The sequence below is a fragment of the Podarcis gaigeae genome (assembly GCF_964106915.1).
Source record: "Podarcis gaigeae genome assembly, chromosome: 3".
In the NCBI taxonomy this organism is placed as follows: Eukaryota; Metazoa; Chordata; class Lepidosauria; order Squamata; family Lacertidae; genus Podarcis; species Podarcis gaigeae.
In genome coordinates this window covers 60,114,013-60,131,403 of record NC_139680.1, presented here as the reverse complement: position 1 = coordinate 60,131,403, position 17,391 = coordinate 60,114,013, and the positions used below count along the sequence as shown (strand labels likewise).

Below are 17,391 nucleotides of genomic sequence, written 5' to 3'. Positions count from 1 at the left end.
CCGCCTACAAGTAGATATAACTCTTCATGTATAAATAGCATGGCAAGTAGTAGAATACATGGGGCTGCTTCTGCAAATATCCAGTGGCGTTGCTGCAAGCATGGAGCTCTTTACACAGGCCCTTGGATCAGGGCCATAGTCTGCTAAGAGTAATTCTGAAATGTGTTCTTTACTCAGTTATTCTCAACCAGACATTTCAATTGACCTATGCCTGAAGGTTTGAAGAGGGGGAATTCTGAAATAAAATCAGTAAAGTAGAAGTAACAGATAGTCTGAATGCAACATACATATACTTGTATTTAGGGCAATGGATATGACCACATATTGTGATCGAACATCTACGTTAAGACAAATGGAGCAACTTCAATCTTGCATGGTCAGTATCTTGCTGGAGTCTTCATAGTTTACATTCTAAATTTATAAAGCAAGTGTGCATGTTCAGCATCTCTTCATAGCTATGGCTCAAACCTGTGTTAAGAACCAAATGTAAATGACGTGTTCTTGAGCAACAGTTCAACAGGTGGTCCACCTTAAACTACTTTCACTATTATTAATTTTCTTTATATTCTGCTATACCTCCGCATACGTGTATATATACCTGACACTTTTGCTGGAGATTCTCTGTGTGTATGTATACACAGACTTACTCAGAATCACAAACACAGTTCCAAATCCCCTCTTGGTAGGCCTTCAAGCATATGTAGCAGCAGTGTCTTCTTGAGAGTAATTGAGTAAAGTATGCATTTCAGAATTACTCTTGGCAGACCATGGTCCTGATCCAAAGATCTGTGTGGAGAGCTCCTTGTGTGCCGCAGGACCACTAAATTGCTTACATGGAGGTTTATGTCATGTGGTGTCTCTCGACTTATAGTTCTATTTCAACAGAGGCTTCTATCTGTGAAGTGGAGAGGGAGATGACTTTTGCCAATTTCCTTTTCTTTCTGCACACCATCTCCCATGTTCTTCTGAAGGATTCCCTGCAATTCTGGAACAGTTTTTTTTTTGGGGGGGGGGGGCGTTGCAGACAGAGGGAGAATTGGCAGAAATTGCCCCCTTCCCTGTTCTGCTAGCAGAAGTCTCAGCTGGATCAAAGAGCCTTCTGTGAGTGGATGTACCCTACCAAACAACAGTTGGAATGCCATTTATTGTTTTTAAAGCCAGCATTTCAAGCAAGCTATTCAGCAGATAAGTTCAGATGACCCTTTGCCAAGTAAGAACTTAGCACAGAGTGAGTAGGACAATTTGGCAGGCTATGGTCTGACCAAGTGGTGAAGGGAACCTTGCCACAATTTTGTGCCAACTCATAACTCCAGGGAAGAAGAGTGCTATGAGTCCCTTCTGTACTGATTCTGCTCTGCCCTGCCAACTGCTTGACATTCACACTGTAGTAAGTCACTGTTTAGTAAATGATTGTTTGTATTTACTCACTCTCTGTGGCTGTTTGTTAGTTTGCCTCTGCTCCTTTATTTTGCAGTTTTGATGAACGTATAAGAATGAATTTCATTTGTTCTGTAGAGTTGTGAAACTCTTCTTCTCTTAAAGTTCATTATTTGCTTTTTCCAGTGTGAATGCTGAAGAGAATGGGCATGTGCCACAAAAGGGACTCTCAGCTGGAGATGCCAATGTCGGGGTTACTGAGATTCTACCTAAACCAGCTTTCCCACCCCAGACTGTTCAAGTATCAGAAGAACCAACCTTGACACCAACTTCAGTGAAAAAGTCCGGAAAAGCAAAACAGCAAATAGATGTGAAAGCTGAGCTGGAGAAGAGACAAGGAGGAAAACATCTACTTAACCTTGTGGTAATAGGTAATATTTTTTTGGAGTGAAAATGATCTGAATACACATGAACAATTCTTCCCTCAAGTGGCTTTTAACATGTGTCCATCAGAGATAATCCCACATGTATTTCCTATTCTTAGGACATGTTGATGCAGGAAAAAGTACCCTCATGGGTCATTTGCTGTATCTTCTGGGCAATGTGAACAAACGAACTATGCACAAATATGAGCAAGAATCAAAGAAAGCTGGAAAGGCATCATTTGCTTATGCATGGGTCTTGGATGAGACAGGGGAAGAGAGAGAGAGGTGAGCAATATACAATATATATGTATGTGTGTGTGTGTACGAAGTATTATTTGTAATGCACTTTTAATAGTGCACATTGATGTTTACCGTTAGCATGAATAAGATACGATTAAATTAGTGGAATAAATTGTTCTCCTTTCTTGTGAATTGAGGAAAGAAGCTGCGGTATTCAAACTTTCTGCATGAAAAGGAATCTCTTCTGCAAAGACTTGCCTGTAGAGGAATCTCCTATGACCTCACTTAGAACACTGTGTTTAGTCCTAGATGGTTCACCTGGTAAATAATATAGCGTCAGAAGAGGTTCAGAAAAAGGCAACTGAAATGATTTAGGAATTGGAGCCACACTTCTTGAGAAAACTGTTGCAATATTTGTGGCTTTTTAGCTGAGAAAAAAGCTGTATAAGATTATGCCTGGCACGGAGAAAGCATAAATATCCCCCCCCCCCCCGCTCATAATGCTAGAACTGAGGACCATCCATTGAAGCTGAATGTTGGAAGAGGGCTAGGACCATTAATGGCTACTATACATACTACCTCTGGGATTTAAGATAGTATGCCTCAGTTGTAGTTGTTGGGAACCACAAGTGGGGGAGAGTGCTGTTACATTCAGGTCCTTCTCATCAAACCTTCAGGCATAGGCTGGCCACAGTGCGAACAGGATGCTGGAGTAGATGGACCTTTGGTCTGATCCAACAGGACCACTTATATGTTCTGAGCTTCTGCCATGGAACCCTTGTTCACTCTGCACTCCTTATATGTGTTTTTCAAGATTCTGGATCATTTTATGGAGTGAACACTTGGTTTTTTGGGCCACAGTGTTATCCCATATGAAGCAGTATAATTGTACTCCACATGGATGGGGAGTTCTCAAGAACATACCCCAAATTCTCCTGTGAAGGTGCATAGTTGGATGCGATTGTGATGTAATAACTGCATGGGGGTGGTGGTTAGTTCACTCTTACTAAGGAACCTGTGATCAGCTTCCAGGGAACCTCAGGATGCTCCATACAGTTTGCAGATATCCTTCTCTAAGGCTATTGATACTGGGTTTTGTTTGTTGCCATTGCTTATGTAGCAGAATTAGTGCTGAATTGCATGACTAGTTTCCATGATGAAGTAGCCATGAGACTGCTCTTCTTTGGTGTGGTGGCCATTCTTGGATGTGCTCAGGCATGTAAGCACATTCTCATTTCATAGCTTCCTCTGATATTGCAAGCTTGTACATTGACACATTTCTCAGGATTGCTAGCTGTATCAACTTGGTGATAGCTTTTTCTTGTAACCATGATTAAAAAAAATATTTTGTGGGCGCCTTTATCATAGAATGGCACTATAATCACATTAGACTCTTTTGTGCTTATCCCAAAGAAGGTGGTTTATTTTTAGCACTCATTTATTAATACAAGGTAAACTTTGGAAAGGATTGTAAGTGACACACTTCATGCCTGTGCTTTATTTTTAGGGGAGTGACAATGGATGTAGGTATGACCAATTTTGAGACAAAGACAAAAGTTATTACATTGATGGATGCTCCTGGCCATAAAGACTTCATTCCAAATATGATCACAGGAGCTGCAATGGTAAAGACTTTTTATTGGCGTCACCTGTCTATAAAAAGAAGTGATAACACTTTGAATTGAGTTTTGTAACAGTTCATTCACTGGCAGTACTTAGTGGTTAAAATCAGTGGTTAAGATCTGTGCAGTTTTGAAATGTGCAGTATGCCATCTTGATTCAAAATGGCACCCAGCTGTCTTCAAACATAGACACAAACCTGCTTCTTGATCTCAGGAACCATTGTGTAAATTTTTTTTTGTATCAGAAGCATTGTCCAAATGCAAAGCAAACAAACACTAGCTTTCCCAAATATATAATAGATCCATACATTTTCCACTGTTTGTGCAAGAGCATAGCGAATCTTAGCTTTGTAGTTCTTACTGTATCAATACAATGGGCGCCATTGGGGCTTTACATTTTTGGAGTGACTCAGATATGCATGCATTTTATCATAAAGGGGGAAATGAAGCGTATTTGTGAAGAAATTACAGATGTGGTTAGGCTCGGCTGTGTATGGTTAATAAATGCCAAGAAATACTTTGTAACAATTATTCTTCTTTAGGCTGATGTGGCTATATTAGTGGTGGATGCCAGCAGAGGGGAGTTTGAAGCAGGATTTGAGACTGGTGGGCAAACACGAGAACATGGACTGTTGGTTCGATCTCTTGGAGTCACACAGCTGGCAGTTGCTGTCAATAAAATGGACCAGGTATTTTCCCTTGACTTTCTTAAAATTTATTTTCTGCAAGAAGAGAACACACAAGTTGTTACAAATGGAGCTTGGTTATTTTCCAAGGAAACTGTAATATTTTGTTGAATTCTAGATTGATGAAATTCTGTGGAAAAAATGGTACACGTACAAAGTGTTTTATTGGCTTAGCTGACACTTAAATGAAGATTTTCTTGATTCTTTCAGCACTCAGTGTTCTTTCTACTTTATTATTTTATAATTTTTTTTGGTGGGGTGTCTTACTGTTAATGTTACTTCTTGGCAAGAGATAATTTTCACTTGTGTTAAGAATGGTGTTTGTACTTTATCTTTCCTTGGTGATATGTGTTTATTTTAGGTCAATTGGCAACAGGAAAGATTTCGGGAGATTGTCAGTAAGCTCGGGCAGTTCTTGAAGCAAGCTGGCTTTAAGGTAAAGAAAATGATATAGAATTCAAGTGACTGATTAAAAGTCTGAGTTTTCAATGACTATATCCACTGCTATGGGTACAGGAAAGGTCACAAAATGCTATTGCCCCATTCTAAATGTGTGGCTATGATATGTGATAGGGCTGTGACAAAATTTCTGGTGACTGGCTAATTATTACTTGAAAATTATGCTGGCTCTTCAAAGGGCTGATACTTTAATTTGCTACCGACTGCCAAAAATTCCTTTTTAAAGAACTAGAATTCTAGTCCTCTGCTTTTCCACTGACAGATGTTTTATATCCACTTCCACTGCTTGGGAGAGCAATACTTCAACTTCAATGCTGTCTTCAAAAGAAAAAATTACAGAACCAGAGCATCCTTTCCTCTTGTCCATGTTGTCTGTGGAGGAAATGAGTAGTATTTTCTTTTTCTCCAGAGAGTTGAGCTTTTAGAGAAGCGCCGCTGGCATTTTGCTGCTGCTTTCTGAAAAAAACTAAATTGAAGGGAAAGAGACTACCCATCCTGGGTGTGGTTTCTTTGCCTTCCCTCTCAGTTTTTGCAGTAGTAGCAGTGAGGCATTGCTGATGTTTTTTGTGGAAGCCCAGCTTATGAAAGAGAGCACCTCTCCTTTCCTCCGTGGTTAGCAGGGGACGGAGAGAGAGTTTAAGCCAAGCCAAGCTTTACAGCAAGGCTTGCAAGGTGAGGGAGAGGCCCTTTGTCACTGGCGAGAAGACCAATAGATTTATTGAGCCCTGCCTTTTGTGAGGTGTGAAGGGAATTGTTATTGGTCAGTTCAAGGTGTGTGGGGATGTGTATGAGAGAGATGTTCTATACAGTGATGTCATGAAAGGATCAAATTGCTATAGGTTTTACTTTCTCCTTCAATATTCTGTGAAGTGCAGGACTAATTAATTAGCTTCAGTAACTGATTAAGTAGCATTAGCTTTCTATCTTCCACAAGAAGAATCTTAGTTTGAGTTTCAAAAGCTTAGAAATACTACTTATAATGCTGGAAAAGTTGCTTTCCAATTTCACACTGCAAATTAAACACTTCTCTCAACCAGGAGTCGGACGTAGCTTATATACCTACAAGTGGGCTTGGTGGTGAAAATCTTGTCACAAGAAGTCAAGCGAGTGAGCTGACCAAGTGGTATGAAGGAAAATGCTTGTTAGAACAAATAGGTATGTGTTTACTTCTGTAAGATTTTTAGAACAGTTTCAGTACACAGCTGGGGAAATGCAGTAGAGACAAATTAATATCGCTTGCTGTAAAGGACATAGCTATTCACAGAGCACATTGGTTTATTTACAGATTCTTTCAAGTCACCTCAAAGATCAGTGGAGAAACCATTCAGATTATGTGTATCAGATGTTTTTAAAGGTTAGTAAGTTTTCTTCCAGTATTAAAAAAAATAAAATTTCTGTCATGCAATTTCCCTTCACTGGTGAGCAAATTTCCTAAAAATATTTATTTAAAAAAACTAATCTAGAAATGTTACTTAGAATAGGTCATATCCTGCTTTTCATTACTGACTGAAGTGCATGTACTGGTGTAGCTGGGTCATTGCATAGCTTGTTGCAGTAGTGCAACACACAGTATCCACAATTATAAATGTTTTTTCTATCACTGCAGTTCTTAAATTTGGAGAATTGGCCAGACTTATTGTAACTTTTATTAAGTTCCTTTGTTCTTATCTGTATTTTCAATGTACTCGTTTTTAAATTTTGTTGATTTTTTTCTGCGTTTTTAAAATAAGTACTTTAAACTTTTGCTGTAAATGGCTTAGATTTTTCTTTGCTACAGCAATCTATACATTTTTTTAAGTGAAAATAAATAAACACCTGCTGAGTTCAGCAGATGTGTCGGCACGTTGGGAACGTTGGCACCTATAATGGTTTTTAAATCTAGGATGCTTCTCCCACTCCCCATCCCCGATACTTTCATCATAGAGAGGGCAGAACAAAAGTGTCCTGAAATAATTTCCACCCTGGTTCTCCAATCCAATAATGGTTAGGCACACATTGAATAAAGATTCTGTGTTTGCAGTGGCAGCTGTTGCCCATTGGGACTGGTAGGATGGAAAGCAAAGCGAGCAGTAGTAGGAAGAGCTGGAGCCAATGGCAGGCAGAGCCAACTAATTCTAGTTTTCTCCCCGCCCTCCTCCCTACTCATTCTGCAAAGGGCAAAGCTGAGGCAAAGAGGGAAGAAGCTGACAGTCAGGGCTACCATAGGAAATAAGAAGACACTGCATCCGCTCTGAATCCCTGACTGAACTGAGAACTGCGCTTGCAGAAGAGTACAGTTCTTGGTGCTGGAATGGCAACCATAGTGCCAGCATAATCCCTCTGTTTTAACATCTCCAGCCAGTCACATATTTGTAGGTTTGGTGAGAAAATAGTTTTAAAACCACTGAAGAACAATAGGTAGCCCAACGGAACATAAAATATTTGAGTACATTTTTCAAATAGAAAACTTACTGGTTGGATGGTTATTGTTTTCTTATTGCAATGTTTGAGATTTGTTTTACTGATAAAATCAAAGACTCGCTTTGCATTACAATGTAAAATCAATTGTGCAACTATTTTTATCTTATCAAAAATTGCATCTCTGGTGGTGCAACCTTCAAAGAAGTTGCATGATACTTTTGCTGTCTCCAACCAACGTTTTTGTTGCAGATCAAGGATCAGGATTTTGTGTGACTGGTAAAATTGAAGCAGGATATGTTCAAGTTGGAGATCGGCTGCTAGCGATGCCTCCTAATGAAACTTGCACTGTAAAAGGTATAGTATACAGGCTGATGGATGATCTCCCTTTGGGTTACCCTGCAGGCAGCTTTAGAATGTGTTAATCTACACTGTTGTATGCGAAAACCTCCAAGAAAATTGGGTGATTCCTTCTGCTGAACTGTGAGTGTTGCTTGAGAGCAGCTTTGCTCCTGGAGGTCCAGAAAGCAGCTGTGGCCAAGAGCACTTTTGCAGCAGCTGCATGCATTCCTGGATAAAGCAGAAGCGTTTAACTGCCGTGGTGACATCAATATTGGATTGCTGCACCACTCTTACATTTATTGAAGCATATTTTCTCCCCCCCCCCCCATTTTCACTGGCTTCCACTTTAGGTGGGTGGGTGGTTAGAGCCAAGATATTGAATGACATGCTTCTACAAAAACCTGTTCACTATTGTCACCATTTTAGAGGTATTGCCCCACATCCTGCTGCCTTCTGATTTAATGTGGCTGGTGGCAATGGAAGGCACCCAGTTGCAACACCCAGTTGTGCAATTCCCTATCTAAATATGTTTGATTCGCTTTCCCTCTATTGAATGTAAGGTGGTAATTCCCCTCCCCACCCCTTCATCAAGCTTTTCATTTGGCTGGAGTCTTTACGCTCTTCTTGGTTGTTTTATCCGACCCAGTTTTATGCTCACTCCTTGCAGCTGTTTTAATTGCTGCCATTTGATTTTATTAGTAAGATATTGTTACTGGATACTTTGTAATTTTTATTGCAGGTTGTGTGTTTATATACACATTTTTTAAGTTTAAAATTTCCTTAGGTTGAAAGGTCGTATGGAAGTACTTAAATAATTTGCATTATATCGGTTATTAGAATGAAACAATAATATAGCTGCTGTCATGTTACTGTTGAACTTTCCACTAATAGCTTGCATAGTAAGAATACTATAGACAGGGAGGGAGAGAAAGTGATATAGAGATTTCTCTAAGCAGCCTTTTTCAGACTGTAATACTTCAACATTTGTGAGAAAATAATCCTAGTAGTCAGGATTCAGTTTATTTCATTTAACATTATTTTTTATATAGGATTGCTACTTAAAATATTCTTTACAGAAGTCACATTCCAAAGCAATATTAATTTCCATTATAATTAGCTGAGTCAGTGTGTATGTGTGTATAGCTGGACTGCATTCCAGGCTTATACTTCATTGGTTTTCACAACTTGCAGAATATTTTTATTGTAGATTAAACTGAACAATTATACTGTTTAAATGGACAAGGCATTATTATTGGTTTGGGTTTACTTTATGTATATCCCAAATATGAGGCGATAACTTTGTAAAATCAAGCATTAAATTAATATAACAGTATAGTGCTTTTTCTGAAAGTTTAACACTTTCAGATTAAGTACAGCATTTGCAGAACACTTTTTCCAAAATTGCCTCCTTTTTCCAGTTACGGTTTCCAGCAACCATATGAATGCTTCAAAGCTCTAGATGTTCGTGCATTTAGCCATCAGCATATAAGTACAGGAATTCTTCAGTAACTCATACATATGATTTAGTACAGAGTTTAGTGTGCTTCATAGCACACCCATTTGTTTCACCATTACATCGAAAGCAAACAAAACTCATTTGGTGAAAAATGAAAGCAGGTACGACCGAAGTTTGCGGACTGGGTGCTTGTACCGTAAATAATAAATTCCTTCTTAAATCCTTGTGCAGTCATACTTTCAAAATTGTGACACCTGTGCAGTGTGACAGGCATATAGCTCAACACTGACTTGCAGAAAACTCACTCCGTAAGGCCAGGTAACTTTAGATGATGGTAGTTCCCGAGAAGAAAAGCTGTCTGAGGTTTTAGTCAACAGCTTTTACTATCACCTCATTCATACTGAAAACTGATGAGTCGTGGTTGATGCAGCAGAACTGGCAAAAACAGAGCTGTTTGTAGCAGTTAAACCAAGGTAGTTCACTGTTTAGTTCTGGTTTTACTCATTTCTAGGAATTGCCCTACATGATGAACCAGTGGATTGGGCTGCAGCAGGAGATCACGTTATTCTCACTTTGACTGGCATGGATATCATCAAAATCAAGTGAGTACACATAAGACTTTGCCTAAGCAACGGTTTATATTTAACATGAAGCTTTCTAACCGTTGCAGTTGATAATCAGTGGTTTACCGGTTGGGGAGGGAGGGTGTGGGAGGCTTGTTACCTGGATAGCAAGAGAACTGCAAATCACCTAGCCTGCATGCAAGTGACGATGTGAAACTGGCAGTGGTCTTGATCACAGTCAGGCAATTGTTGGGTTAAAAAAATTAATAAGGGCCAGGCATAATGATTTGTCTGGAGTTTTGGGAGGCAAAAGAGTGCTCAAATAGATTGCATACAACATTGGGGTTTTTGTTTTTTTTTACAAAAATCTTTACTGCTACTGAACAACAGTTACTTTAAAACTACTAGTACACTTGGTACTGTAAGGAAGAGAAACAGTACAATGTGACTGCTGTTTGACTGAGATAGACCAGTCAAAGGGTGACAAGAGAAGATGGGGCTCAAAAAAGAAGCAGAAAGAGGTTAAATTTGGCAGAAGGTATCAAAGAGATTATGATGACCAAGGAAGAGTTAGCTCTTGTCTTCTTCCAAATAAATATGCATGTGTGTGTGTCGGGGGGGGGGGGAGGGGGCTGAAACAAGAGCTAAAAGTGGCACTCTACATTAAGGTACTAATCTCCATAAAAACAAGCACCATTGGAGTTTATTATGTAGAGCAGTACTGGAGTTGACATACTAAGGGAATCTTAACTGGTTAATTCAGTTTGGTGGTGCTGAGTATGTGTGAAGGAGAGAAGCAGGAGAATGGGTCACTTGATTATTAACAATATTTAATAGCATGATCCTAACCATATTTGCTCAGGAGGAAACCCTTTTGATTTCAGCGGGTCTTACTCCCAGATAAATGGGGTTAGGATTGCACCCTCAGAGATTCTCTGTACTTGTTACCAATTAGTGGAATGAATGACTGAATCTATATTATTTGACTTATGGAGATGAGAAAATAAAGAGATTTAGTGATCTTGACATGGTGATCACTGTTCATATTTGTCAGGGGTTCAGAAGGAGAGACACAGGAGGGGGAGCAAATGGAGAGTGAGGAGGAGGAGTACGAGGGGGGCGCAGGCAGTGACAGTGGCCAGAGTTATTCCACAAGCCTCTCTAGCGAATCGGAGGACTCACAGAAGGGAGCGCCGGTGGCCAGAGCGAAGGGGGCTCCAGGGGGGAAGCCCCAGGAGGAAGGGGCTAGCGGGGAGTCCCTGAGCAGCAGTTGGAGGTCGGGACCAGCTTCTCCGCCAGAGCGCAGTGGGGAGGGGGAGTCCCAGGAGTCGGGACCAGTGTCCTCACCACCAGAGGGAGGAGAGGAGTCAGGTTTGGCAACGCCCACATCAGGAAGCGGGGAAACGGTCAGATGGAAAGTCACCGGCTGGGCGCGCGCGCCAAGTTCAAATGTACAGGAGCGCGGCACAGCAGGGAGCCCGGAAAGGGAGCCAGGTCCTGGAGCCCGCCGGAGGGAGGGGCAAGACTCAGGAGGCTCAGCGTCAGAGGAGTCCAGGAAGGAGGGAACCCCAGAGGGCAGAAAGACCCAGCGAAGGAAAGAACAGCGTAGGAGGTGGAGCCGGGCTAGAATCTTAAACTGGTGTGGGTGGAGCAGTGAGTCAGAGGGGACTTAGCCGGTCTAGCGTCGAGACGTGGGTCTGCGCGCCCAGAGCTTGGAAATGGAAACTAAACTTTAATAAAGACTTTTGTATATAACATCCACTGGGCGTTGGTCCTCTGTGAGCTGGGACCTAGCGGCAGTCCTGACAATATTAGTCATGATAGACTAAGTAGCTAGAGAGAGGGGAAAGGAGTTAAGAAGACTGCTGCTGAAAGCTCTCTCAGTAAGCCATAATTCTGCTCGACTTATAATGTTGTGAACAAATAGACCACCTTCCTCCGCACATCACACTAAAAATTACTTGGAGAACCCATAGCAAACTGCTACTCTCTGCTTTGTTTTATGTATGTGGAATTTTGTAGAGCATTTGGGACAATATGGTAGAAAGCAATGTGCTACCCAAACATACATAAAATAACCACTTCCATATCTCCTCCTGCCTAACAGAATGTGTGCACTTTAGAAGAGCTAGCAATCCCCAAACAGTAATAAATGCATTACTTCTAGGGTACCTGTTGGTAGCACTGCTGCTGCCAATCCTATCCAGCCCAACTGAGGGCAAACCTCACCCTGGCGCAGTCTGGACACACAAATAGGATTGGCCACTGTGGGAAGGCATCGGCCTGGTATAGGCCAAAGGATGACAGTGGGAATTGATGCAGTCTCCATGTTAGTTTGTCATCTAAGCATGCCTCTTGGTGTTACCACATTTAAAACCCGGATGCACTTAGCCTGATTTGTTTCTTCACAATCTCTCTTGCAGTGTTGCGTGCATATTCTGTTGCCCCAAGGAACCTATTAAAGCTTGCACACGTTTCAGAGCTCGGATCCTCATCTTCAATATTGAAGTTCCTATCACCAAAGGATTCCCTGTAAGTGTGGCACTATCTTTGTTTTCTGAAGACCTTATGTTCTGTGTTTTAGCATTTTATCATGCACGTGCTTGCTTTTTAATCAGATTCATTGTGTATGTACTGCATAGTGATGTGTCCCTGCTTTGCTGCACACATCCTAAAGCAGAGAATACATCTTGAAATGTTGCTCTTGAAGAAAATTGGCTGTATTCATTACAGTGGTATTTTGAAGATTCAAAATCATGGGTTAAGATAAGTAGGCAAAAGCACTACTTGAGACTGAGAGACAGAAAGATGGCCTCATGTGGACTGCACAATTAAATCAAGAGACAGTTTTGGTTAACATTGTAAGGAGTTCATAAGAAAAGCCTCTTGGATCAAGTCAAATATCCATTTAGTCCAGAATTCTGGGTGCTAGCCAAAAAAGTATTTACATTAGTGCAAGGATTTCTGACTGTGCAACAGAACTCCCCTACGCTCGCCCCTTGCACCCCCTAAATGTATTCTGGGGGATCTTTCAATGCCCCAGGGTAGATTTGGGGAGGGCAGCGACCCATGGGAAGAAGAGAAGAAAGGCAAGTTGTGTTTGCACACGGAGATCATTTAGCAAATGGAACTGCTTTGTTTCATACTGTGCTCTGTTCTCACAGTGCAGAATCAGGTGGCCATAGGAAGCCCACATGCCGAACCTGAACACTCTCCCATACCTGTAATTCCCAGCAATAATTATTCAGAGGCATAGTTAGTAGCCATTGATTGCCTTTTAAAGCCATCCAAGTTGGTGGCAATCACTATCTCTCATGGGAGCAAATTCCATAGTTTAACTGTGACAAGCTACTTCCCCTTGTCCTGAATCATCCAACATTCGTCTTCATTGGATAATTTGATGGGGGAGAAAAACTTTTCCCTATCCACCTTCTTCACACCATGCATACATAGTTTTATATGTCTCTATCCTGTCCCTCTCCCTTACTTGCCTTTTCTCTAAACTAAAAAACCTCAAATGTAACCCTTCCTCTTAAAGGTCAGTTGTTCCAACCCCTTAAGTATTCTGGTTATCTTTTTCTGAACCTTTCCCAGTTATTCGTGCAAAATCTTTGATCTTGTAGCTTGCAAAATGCATTTATAGAAGCGTTTCAGTCCTGTTCACGTTCTGTCATCTGCTGAAAATAGTATTAAGATGGTTGTCAATTAAAACAAACTCTTGTTTCAGGTGCTTTTACATTTTCAAACTGTAAGCGAGCCTGCCACTATTAGGAGGTTATTGAGTGTGCTTCACAAGAGTACAGGTGAAGTCACAAAGAAAAAGCCTAAGTAAGTATTTTAAGAGGAAATTTTGGTGAAAAATGTGTTACATAGCAAGTTCAACTCGAATTTCTATCATGTTAAGCCTAGTGGAAATGGGAAGAGAGATAATCAGATAGGCAGATAAAATGCAAATAGTTGAACTTACATTTAGATCTCAAAGCATTCTGAAACAAACTAACAAATATGTTGCTAAGGATGTTCTGAGCATGTCATTTGGCTGCCTTTTCTTAGTTCTAGAGAGATAGGTGCTTGAAGTACCATTCTTAGTTTTATATTCTCTCTGCTTGTATCATATTCCTGTCCAAATTGCCTTTTTAAAAATTCTGTGTATGAGATTCCATCTTGTGGAAGTGCCAACAAGAGATTTTGAGAATACCAACTCTGGAACTTTTTTAGGTTGCTTGGACTCCATGGGATTTATAATTATTTTTTAAAAAAATGATCCCTTGCAAAGGCAATGGATGCCAGCCAGCATATCTTGCTCTGGTGTAACCATGTGTCTGTACTTTAGCTTTGTGGGATTACACTTGGTTGATACGACTGAAGTGGACCTAGGCAAATTCCAATAGCCTGAGCTTTTATTGTGTAATGATGCTACGTCCAGCCTCTCAGACATGGACTCTGGCCTTAGGGTTGGTGCACCTCAAGGTCATAGTGGAAATCCAGTTCTTTGCCCCCCTCCCACAAGGAAGGTAAATATTAGCGTCTTTAACTGTATGACTTCTTTCCAACTTCCTTATTTTTGCTGTCTCTTGGCTCTTGTGAGATCAGGAAAGCCAGTATTTTACATGTGCATCTTTCTTCTTTGTTCTCCCCGTCTCCTTCTAAGTAGGCTTGATCATGAAGGCTTAGGATCCTCCTACTGTATAAATCAACTCTTCCTCTCTTTCTCCAACATTCTCATTCCCCTTTTTCCACAATAAAGTCCAGGGCATGTGGAGAAGATGGCCTGTTTAATGTGCTATTAGCCCTTTTAGTGCTTAAATTTCTGTACTTGTGCTTCAAGCCACAAAACCATTATTTTTAAAATCAAATTATTTTATGAATAAAAAACACAGCTGTGATCACAGTGTGACCACTCCTGTCTTTTTGAAGCAAGCCGTGTCAATAAATGGTTTTCGTTGGTACTGCTAAATTCTCCAAAGTAAGCTCAGTAATTCTAACCAATGCAATTCTAATAAAAAAAAAAAGAAATTGTCCAGTAGCACCTTAGAGACCAACTAAGTTTGTTCTGGGTATAAGCTTTCGTGTGCATGCACACTTCTACAGATACTACCATGCATGCAAATGAAAGCTTATACCCAGAACCAATTTAGTTGGTCTCTAAAGTGCTACTGGACACTTTTTAATTTTTATTTATTTATTTCGACTGTCAGACCCACACGGCTACCTACCTGAATCTACAATGCAATCCTGTCTGCAGTGAGCATTTGTCTCCACTAAATATTCCAAAGTTGGTATTACTAATTCCCCAAAATGTGTGTTTTCCATGAACGCGTGCACAGGCACAATAATAGATCCAATAACAATGTATATGAACTGTTGCTCTTTTCCCCTTACAGGTGTTTGACTAAAGGACAGAATGCTTTAGTAGAACTGCAAACACAAAGGCCTGTTGCTCTGGAACTTTATAAAGACTTCAAAGAACTTGGAAGGTTCATGTTGCGCTACAGTGGCTCCACCATAGCTGCAGGAGTTGTGACGGAGGTATAGCATGTATTTGTATGCATGCTTTATAATGACAGATCATGGAGTGGTATATTCCTTGCATTGAGGTTCCAGCCACTTGCTTCAAAAAATCACCCACAATGAACTACAGACTACTTGAATAGCTAATCAGGCTTGGAAATGAGACTCTTTTATTAAACATTTTAAAGGAAATAAACAACAACCACTTAGAAATATTAGCATTTTTTTCGTCTCCCAGGCCAAAATCTTTGTAAACATTTTTCTGTCCAGGTCTCAATTCTCATAGAATCATAGAATTGTAGAGTTGGAAGGGACCCCCAAAGTCATCTAGTCCAACCCTCTGCAATGCAGGAATCGCAGCTAAAGCATCCATAGCAGATAACCATCCAACCTTTGCTTAAAGCTTCCAATGAAAGAGAGACCACAACCTCCCTAAGGAGACTGTTCCACAATCTAACAGCTCTTTCTGACATAAAGTTGTTCCTGATAGTTAGTCAAAATCTCCTGGAATACGTTGGTATGGGTCCTACCCTGCAGAGCAGTAGAAAATAAGCTTTCTCTATCTGCCACGTGACAGCCCTTTGGGTATTTGAAGATGGCAATCATATCTTGCCTTCCTTATTTTTCCTTGGTGATTTGCACTTTTCTTATGCTATCCTTTAATTAGCTGACTGGGTTTTTTCCCTCCTTGATAGAGGTGGTTTACCCCAGCATTGCTCCTAGTTTGATTGGGGTTTGGGAATCTGTTAGAAGAGGCTTGGTCATTCCAGTCCTCAATAGGTTGGGCATCAGGTTCTCACAAGACGGTCTGTCTCAGAAAATTAGATGGTGGATCAGCTGCTTGTTGTAATGCGGAATGTGGCAGCATTTCAGTTCCCTTAATCCACAACATGACACTTGAGAGGTACATGTTTGAATAGCTTGATTCGGCCTCATCTGCCCATCCAAACTTCTTAGAAGGTACAATGTGAAGAAAGGCAAAGTTGTGTTTTTACTTCAGAGGAGACTGCTGTGTTAAAATTCATACTGCTTAAAAGCCATTATTTGGCTGCGGTATATGTAAGCACTTTTTTGTTTTTAGTATTTCAGAGATGCCAAGTAGGTCATGTGATGAATTGTCTATGCAGTTGAGTGGCACAACTTTTCTTGAGGCAGGGTGGCATAAGAGTCATCTTCCTGAACAAAAATTGTGAAGGTTTTGCGTGTGCACTTTTTAAACCTTACAGTTGGGCAGCATTTTAGCTAACTGCAGAAACGGCTTCATGGAATGATGTGTCAGTGCACTTTCAAAGAGCTGTGCTTGCAGCTCTTCACTCATTTATGTGCTTAGTCACATCCCAAGCTCAACATGGCTAGAAGAAGGTAGGCCTTGTTTGCCATATCCCATTGCTCTTACACAAGTCCCAATTAATAGAAGAGCCATGCTGGATCCGACCAGTGGTCCACCCAGTCCAACATCTTGTTCCTAGGCCATAAAGGTAACACACACAAACCACCTACTATTCACTAGTGTGTGCACAGACTCAGTTACTGTTCAGTGGAATACTGCCTCAGAACCCAGAGGTTTTATTTAGTCTACGATGGCTTATAAAAGGTAAAGGTAAAGGGACCCCTGACCATTAGGTCCAGTCGTGACCGACTCTGGGGTTGCGGCGCTCATCTCGCTTTATTGGCCAAGGGAGCCGGCGTACAGCTTCCGGGTCATGTGGCCAGCATGACGATGGCTTATATCTATTGATAAAAACCTGTTTTTCATAAATGTGTCAGATCTTAATTTAAAGCCACCTGAGCCCATTACAGCTTGTGACAACAGAGTCTGTAAACTATGTAATATGTGAAAAACACTTTTGTTTGTTCTGGGTCTCTCGTTTCTCCATGCCATGTATAATCTCCTCAACCTCTATCATATCTCCTGCTCAGTTGCCATTCTTTTCCAAAGTTCCAAACACACCAGCATTTTGTTTAGGGAACCTTGCAGAGATCTTAGGCAGAGAAGTCTTTCTGAGTTCTTTCACAAAAGGTTAAGTGCCAAACTAGATGTGATGATGGGGGATCTGCGCTTGGATCACCAAATGTCTCTTTGCTTGCTTGTTTAAAAGCAGGTTGTGAGGGCAAGAGATTTTGCATTGGAGCTGTGCTGCTAGGGGAGGGTTTGTTTGTTTGTTTTTTTAAAAAACCTTTATGCCATTTCCCCATTCTTATCACTCCCCACCCTTGCTGTTAGCTGTGAAAGTTAAAAAATAAATAAAATATGGTCAGCTTGTGTGCTGGCCCTGCTCAGTAACACCTTCCAACCTGGTTCCAGGTCTTTGC

At 40.8% G+C, this 17,391-nt stretch overlaps 1 protein-coding gene and 1 long non-coding RNA gene across 4 annotated transcripts in view; both read left to right on the top strand.

The window, feature by feature from the left end:
- HBS1L (HBS1 like translational GTPase) overlaps window positions 1-17,391 on the top strand; it is a 42,264-nt gene that overhangs the window by 24,176 nt on the left and 697 nt on the right. For all 3 annotated transcript variants that reach the window (XM_083731666.1, XM_083731664.1, XM_083731667.1), the window contains 12 exons: window positions 1,564-1,808; window positions 1,922-2,087; window positions 3,550-3,667; window positions 4,207-4,353; window positions 4,712-4,786; window positions 5,847-5,964; window positions 6,095-6,163; window positions 7,459-7,563; window positions 9,516-9,606; window positions 11,991-12,099; window positions 13,295-13,395; window positions 14,952-15,096. In XM_083731666.1, the coding sequence (XP_083587792.1) occupies window positions 1,564-1,808; window positions 1,922-2,087; window positions 3,550-3,667; window positions 4,207-4,353; window positions 4,712-4,786; window positions 5,847-5,964; window positions 6,095-6,163; window positions 7,459-7,563; window positions 9,516-9,606; window positions 11,991-12,099; window positions 13,295-13,395; window positions 14,952-15,096 (1,489 nt within the window). The remainder of the gene's footprint in view (window positions 1-1,563; window positions 1,809-1,921; window positions 2,088-3,549; window positions 3,668-4,206; window positions 4,354-4,711; window positions 4,787-5,846; window positions 5,965-6,094; window positions 6,164-7,458; window positions 7,564-9,515; window positions 9,607-11,990; window positions 12,100-13,294; window positions 13,396-14,951; window positions 15,097-17,391) is intronic.
- LOC310841152 lies at window positions 15,105-17,239 on the top strand. Its single transcript, XR_014562389.1, has 2 exons — window positions 15,105-16,651; window positions 16,792-17,239. It is a non-coding gene; the product is annotated as an uncharacterized lncRNA (long non-coding RNA).